The following is a 7108-nucleotide window of genomic DNA, read 5'->3' on the forward strand; positions in this document are numbered from 1 at the left end:
ATAATATAAAATTGTTTAAATTATTAGCTGGTAATTTTATTTTATTTTAAATATTCAATGTTCATGTACATGTAATAAAAATTTTGAAATTATTTGTTATTTTTCTTTCTGCTAAATAATATAATTATTCAAAATCGTATAATAATAAAGATTCCTTTTAATATTATTATTATTATTATTATTATTATTATTATTATTATTATTTATAATAATTAACCTTGTATTAGAAATTCAAAATTTTTTTTTTTTTTTTTTTTTTGCAAAAACAGTTGTTGCATTTTCGTTTGGAGTAATAATTAATCGACGTTAACAAAAAAACGAGGGTTTTCACGTTGCAAATGCACGTGATGATATCGAGAGGGAGTTTTTTTCAGTTCAGTTTAACTTCATCAAGTGAATTGTTCAGTTCGTTTGTAACGGTTTTTTCCTTAAATTTGATTGTTTTTCACAATTTTATTTTATTTTTATTAAAAAATATATATATTTTTAATTAAATGTTTTATTAAACGAATTAAATGTTTGTATATTTAAATTAAATATTTTAATAATTATTATTATTAATATTAAGGTTTAAAACTTTTAACGGTTAAAATTTATTGAAGAGGAGAGACAACAAAAAAAAAAAAAAAAAAAAAAACAATATTTATTGTGAGTATTTTTTAAATATTTTTAATTATTTCAAAACCTTTTTTAAAAAAGGTTAACATTTCAAATTAAATCATTCAATAATTGTAATTTTTCCCCCCTTATTGTTAAAACAAAGAATTTCAGTATTCTGTACATAATAATTTTATTACACATTATTCACTCAAAATGGCTGACATTTTTAAATTTTGGTAACAAATTATAACAAATTAAAAAAAGAATTTAATTGTTTTTTTCATTATTCTCACACATTTTAATAAAATTGACAGTTAATAATAATGCAAGAAACAATTTTATACATATAAAAATTACACTTAATAATATCATTACCTAAAATATTATTTGAAAAGTTTATGATGAAATTTTAACGGTTTTTTCTACAATTTAATATTTTTAACAAATTTTTTTTGTTCTCCAAGTATTTTTCCCCTTAAACAAACTTTAAGGTATCATATTTGATTTGTTAACACATGAATAAAAATATATAAAAAATTGTTTACAGCATTATACAACATTATTTATCTGGTCATGATGTTTTCTTTCCCTCCAAATAACAAAATTCATTAGAAATTTGTGGTGTCCGCCATTTTGATGTAGAAAATTTGAAATCATATTTGAATTATTATTCATTTTACACAAAAAACTATCACATCATGTACATATTTTTTACATTATATTTTTTACATCATTCATATTTTATATATATATATATATATTTAATAAATTTTATTGTAATTATGTAAAAATAATTAATTACTTATGTATTTCCCAATCCAGGGGATTTGTTTAAAAGTTATTATTTGTAAAATTATATTAACAATCAACATGGATATCATTTTTAGGTAATAAAATTAATGTTATTTGATTGCATAATAAGGAAAACATTTAACAAAATTAACTAAAAACATGGAGATTCTTTATTTGAGCCTTAAAAAATTATTAATCTATGTTAATTTATATTAAAAATTGATTTCTCTTTAAATGTATGTACTCATATATTAACAGAATCTATTTATAATATTATTTAAATTTTTTTTTTTCTATTAATATTTTTTTTTTTTTTTGCACTTTTCATACTGTTTAAAAATTTAAATTTTTTTTTCTTTTTCTAAAATTACAACTTTTGCGCATTTATTATGTAAATAATAATATGAAACACATTTTTTTTTCTCTCTCTTGATTTTCCCCTCCTTATTTTAATTTAAATAAAATGAAGGTTTTCATTTTAACAAACCTTTTACATCTTCAATGATTATAATAATATTGAAACATTCTACCTGAAATTTTCCTCTTTTATTTAAATATAAATCAAACCTTATCATTATTATTTATTGATTATAGTAATTGATAAATTTTAAAATTTTATAAAAATTTTCTTTTTTTTTTTTTTTTGCATGGAGAGGATGATGAGAGGTTTATGGTAATAAAAACAACCCCCACAAGAGATGTTTTAATGGATGGATTTTTTTTATTTTTATATGTTTATCATAAAATGATATAAATAATAATAATAATAATAAATAAGGCGTATAACATTGGCACGTGCTTAACAACGAGATTATGTTGAGCACATGCAAAATAAACGTGAAATTTTTATCCTCTTCTTGTTCTGTTTAATAAAAACAAAATTTTTCACCTACGTTTTTTTTTTTTTTTTTTTTTTCCTATATCGTCCTTTACCTTTTTTTCCTTTTTTCTCATTTTCTTTTTTATGCATCCCATAAAGGAAATTGAAACTGGTTAATCGAATGGTAAGAGAGAGAGAGAGAGAGAGAGAGAGAGAGAAGAAAAAAAAAAGGAAAAAATTTGATTGACGTTTACCTCGAATTCTTTTGCCACGTATATATTTATATCTATTTATAAATATATTTTTACTCTGTTATATATGAATAAATTTTTTTTTTTTTGCAGGAAAATCCGATACATTATGATTCATTCAATTTGTAATAAAAAAAAAAGAAATTTAATAGTATAAAATATCATATAAAATGGAATGGGTTTTTAGAAATTCAAATTCTCATAATAATTTAACGAATGGATTTTTAGGAGAACAAGTTGGTGATTCCTACGAAATAAGTTCAGATTGTTTATGTGAGTATTTTTTTTTTTTTTTTTTTTTTTTTTTTTTAGGTTTAATATTTAAATTTTGGGAGTATTTTTTTAAATTTATGCATTTAAACACACACACACAGTATCAATTCCACTTATTCAGTTAAGGCAGATACAAAACACTATAATAAATATTTATTATATAAATTATTTTATATATTAATAAATTTTTAATTCGTTCGAAATTTTATTTGTTTTTATACAAAAATAATTCTGCTATAAAAAAAATTTAATTTCTTTAAATTAATCATTCTGAATAATTTTTTCAACGACTCATTATTAATTATATAATATTTAAATATTTTAATATTAAAAAAAAAACGTTTGTTATAAAAATAAATATTGCCATGTGATGACCGTTTTAGCTAAAAATAACAATAAAATGTCACGAAAAAAAAAAAAAACAAAATCAACGTGACTCTTTTACGTCATTGATTTAAATCTCGTTTATATTTCATACTGTGTAAAAAAAAAAAAAAAAAAATTCATTTATTTTCCCAAGGGAACTACAAAATAGACAAAAATCTTTTTCGTCATTTTCGTAGCCTATAAACAAACTTGCACAAATTTAAATTAATAATTATTATTATTAACGATAATACGAATTTTTGATATGATTCGAATGGAAACAATACATTTCGTACATTTGGAAATGATATGATTTTATTTATTTATTTATTATTATTATTATTATTTTCGTTGTTGTTTTTGATATATATATAAAAAGCGTGGTATAATTTAATTGACATGTGCCAGACGATATTCTTATTCAAAATAATAACGTGATTTGAGCACGTGTATTTATATTCATGAATTTTCTTTTTTTGAAAATATTTAATCACGGTTCTTTTTCATGTTGTATAAAAGCACGTTTGTGTTAATATATTTCACCTTTTGTATTATTATTATTATTATTATTTTTTTGAAATGCATAAATAAAACTGATTTGTATAGATTTTTTTAAATTAATATTTTGTTCTTTTTTTTTTTTTTCCAGTAATTTTAAATGAAATCAGTAGAAAACTCATGTTCGAAGATAAAATTATAAGAAATATAAGGAGGAGTATAGCATTTACAGAAACATTAAAAAAGGTATAAATAAAATGTTTAAATTTTTTTTTTTTTTTTGCAAATTTTAATAAAAATTATTTATTTTTTTTAAGGATTTTATTCCAATACTAGTCAATACGAAAGATCCTGATGTGATTGATGCTCTTATCAGGTGAGATTTTTTATATTTTCGAATATTCGAAACGCATGTTAAAATTTCTAATTGTTTTTTTTTTATAACAAATAATTTTTAAAGAATTTTAGTTAATTTATCCGTACCTGTAGATTGCCTTTTACCAATAGAAATAATGACAAAAACGGATGCTGGAAGAATAACGATATCGGAGATAAATAGTTTTTTAATTAACAGTAAAGAATGTTTTGTGGATCCACGAACGACACGAGTCATAATCGATTACATGAAAAAAATTATCGAAGTGGTAATAAATTTTTTTACATATCTGTTAAATTTTTTTTTGTATTTATTATAATTAATTGAAATAATGCCTTGTTTAATTTTTCAGGAAGAAAAAAGAAAATTAACGGAAAAAGAATGCGAGAGCATCAACAATTGTCTACTTTTATTAAGAAATGTTTTACACATTCCAGAAACAAAATCAAATCATTGCACTATGCAAAATCAAATCGTATGGAATTTATTTGTTCAGAACATTGATAAAGTATTAATTCATCTCATGACGTGCAAACAAAAGGTGTGTAAATTTTATAAATAAGTTTGTACAGAACAAAAAAAAAAAAAAAGAAGATGGTTGATGATGAAAATGCAAATTTCTTTTTTTTTTTTTATAGTCTTATTGGGGTGTCACAATGGTTCAATTAATTGCTGTGATGTACAAAGATCAACATGTCGGCACGCTTCAAAAGTTATTAAATACGTGGTTCGAAGCATCATTAAGCGAAAGCTCCGAAGATAATGAAAGTAACACATCCCCTCCAGTAAATTATAATTTTTTAACGATAAGATAAAAAAATACGTTCGAAAAATATTAAAATATTATTATTGTAATGAAATTTAAAAAATTTTCACCACAGGAACAGGGATCCGATTCTTCTCCCACTATGACATCATCCGATCCGACTTCTGATTCTTCTGACACGGGTGGAGGAGGACACAAATTAACGGGAAATCACGAAGGCTCGTCTGGAGTACCGGTAAGTCATTTAAATTTAAACATTTATTCATTCGAACTTTAAATTAATATTCCATTTTCTTTTTAGCACGTGGTACAAAGATCGTCATCGGGCGTGACTGAATGCAATAGAGCGGGAAACAAAAGTAATAATTTAAAATTTTCTTCAGTTTGAACTTTTCCAATCAAGAAAGATAAATAAAAAAAAAAACGTTTTATTTAATTTTAGTGATCGTCTTTGAAGAAGGAGGAAATAGCAATAGCAATTGTGCCAACGGTACCGAAAGAAAAACAAACATACAGGGTTGTAATAGAAAAAATAAAAATTCTAATCGAAGGTCAATAGATGTGGATTCTGGTGCTGCATCTTTATGTTCTTCAGAAATTTCTGTATCCTCAAAGGTCGGCATCTTTTAAACTCCTTTTTTATTCCTTTTAATTTGCACACATCTGAACATTTTATTTTGATTAATGAAATGCGTTAGAATTCAAGTATTCCCTGTCAATCAAATTCTACGATAATCAGAGGGAAACAAAGTCCGGATAATTTTCAACACAAACGCGAATGTTTTTCTCCCGAAATGTCCGATTGTGGGTATGGGACTCAAGTGGAAAATCCAGAACTTGTTTCAACATCCAGTAACGAAGAAGAAAGTCCGCAGACGAAGAGGTAAGGGAAAAAAATTGCACGTGTGTGCGTGTTTTTTACTTAACATTTCAAATTAAAATTTTTTTTTTTTTTTACAGGCCAATACATCAAAAACCACATATACAAAAAACTCGTTACTGTACCAAACAACCCACGTTACAAGAAAAAAAAGAGCAAAGGAGAAAGAAGCTGGTGAAACGTAGCAAAACAGCCATGTAAGATATTACTCACAAATTGTAAAATTTTTTTTTTTCCAGAACAATCCCTGATCGAAAATTATGTTTACAGAGTTAATATTAAAGCTATGGCTCATCACGTACCTTCAAACGAAGACATAACTCATATATTAAAAGAATTCACGGTAGATTTTCTACTAAAGGCTTATGGTCCTCTCGTTCAAGTTCTTCATTCCCAACTATTGTTGCCTTCGAACATTGTTCGAATCGACACGTCACATTTTTTCTGGCTCGTGACATATTTTTTAAAATTTGCAGCGCAGTTAGAATTAGATTTGGAGCACGTCAAGTGAGTCAGTTGATCTTTTTCCAAAAAGTGAAAATAAATTGAAAAAAATACAATTTTACAGGGAAGTTCTCTCGTACGACATAATATCATACCTGACGTACGAGGGAGTGAACATTTGCGAAAGTTTAGAAATCGAATCGAGACAAGAAAGAACGGATTTAAAGCCATTTTTACGACGACAGCATTTGGTAGTCACGGCAATTCGAGAATTCATACAAGCAACGGAAACGTATGGGAAATTTTCACATTTGAGCACGGAAGATAAAAAATTTTTAACGAATTTACAAAGTAAGTCGTCGCAAAAAATTTACCTAAAATTATATCATTATTATTATTATTAACGTGAATTTTATTTGAATTTTCAGTTCAAATTAGTTCTACGGACGATTTGAAATGTCTCTTCGTTCTTTTACTAAGACAATACGATCAAAACATACATAATAAACAATATCTACAAGATTTGATAGTGACCAATCACATTTTACTTTTCTTCTTGGAAAATTCTTCTAAATTAGTGCAAAAAAAAAATTTAGGATTTTCATTGATCACTCATATAAAACAGTAAGTTAAGAAAAGACGTTATAAACTTTTTTTAAATGGAAATTATATTTAATTTTTTTTTTGCCAAAGGTTTGCCACTGTCGACGTCATGCGACAATATGGAATTCTTCTAGAAGATTTCGAAAGTAATGGTGAATACATAAACGATTGCGTTTTTACAATGATGCATCACATTGGGGGTGACATGAATCAAGTGACGAGTTTATTTCAACCGAGAATATTAAAAACATTTACTCAAATATGGGAAGGAGATTTTCAAATTTGCGATGTTGGTTTACAAAATAATAATAATAATAATAAGTAATTTTAATATTTTCGACTTTAAACCATTTTTTTTTCGTTTGTATTTGTAGGATTGGTCGGATTTAATTGAATACGTTATACATAGATTTATTAATTTGACGTGTCATTGCTCTTT

General features: G+C 24.5%; 1 protein-coding gene across 1 annotated transcript in view; it reads left to right on the forward strand.

Moving 5' to 3' along the window:
- Positions 1 to 3563: 3563 nt before the first annotated feature.
- The window catches only part of Phum_PHUM583070 (timeless protein, putative), a gene marked incomplete at both ends in the record, with an annotated part of 5458 nt that continues 1913 nt past the window's right edge, over positions 3564 to 7108 (forward strand). Inside the window, 16 exons of the mRNA XM_002432376.1 lie at positions 3564 to 3624; positions 3752 to 3846; positions 3918 to 3976; positions 4061 to 4241; positions 4329 to 4517; positions 4615 to 4761; positions 4858 to 4977; positions 5044 to 5101; positions 5185 to 5357; positions 5441 to 5625; positions 5703 to 5819; positions 5893 to 6129; positions 6191 to 6417; positions 6495 to 6690; positions 6760 to 6958; positions 7044 to 7093. Of these exons, the coding sequence (XP_002432421.1) occupies positions 3564 to 3624; positions 3752 to 3846; positions 3918 to 3976; positions 4061 to 4241; positions 4329 to 4517; positions 4615 to 4761; positions 4858 to 4977; positions 5044 to 5101; positions 5185 to 5357; positions 5441 to 5625; positions 5703 to 5819; positions 5893 to 6129; positions 6191 to 6417; positions 6495 to 6690; positions 6760 to 6958; positions 7044 to 7093 (2294 nt within the window). The remainder of the gene's footprint in view (positions 3625 to 3751; positions 3847 to 3917; positions 3977 to 4060; positions 4242 to 4328; positions 4518 to 4614; positions 4762 to 4857; positions 4978 to 5043; positions 5102 to 5184; positions 5358 to 5440; positions 5626 to 5702; positions 5820 to 5892; positions 6130 to 6190; positions 6418 to 6494; positions 6691 to 6759; positions 6959 to 7043; positions 7094 to 7108) is intronic.

This window comes from Pediculus humanus, genomic scaffold (assembly GCF_000006295.1).
Source record: "Pediculus humanus corporis 1103172108310 genomic scaffold, whole genome shotgun sequence".
NCBI lineage: Eukaryota > Metazoa > Arthropoda > Insecta > Psocodea > Pediculidae > Pediculus > Pediculus humanus.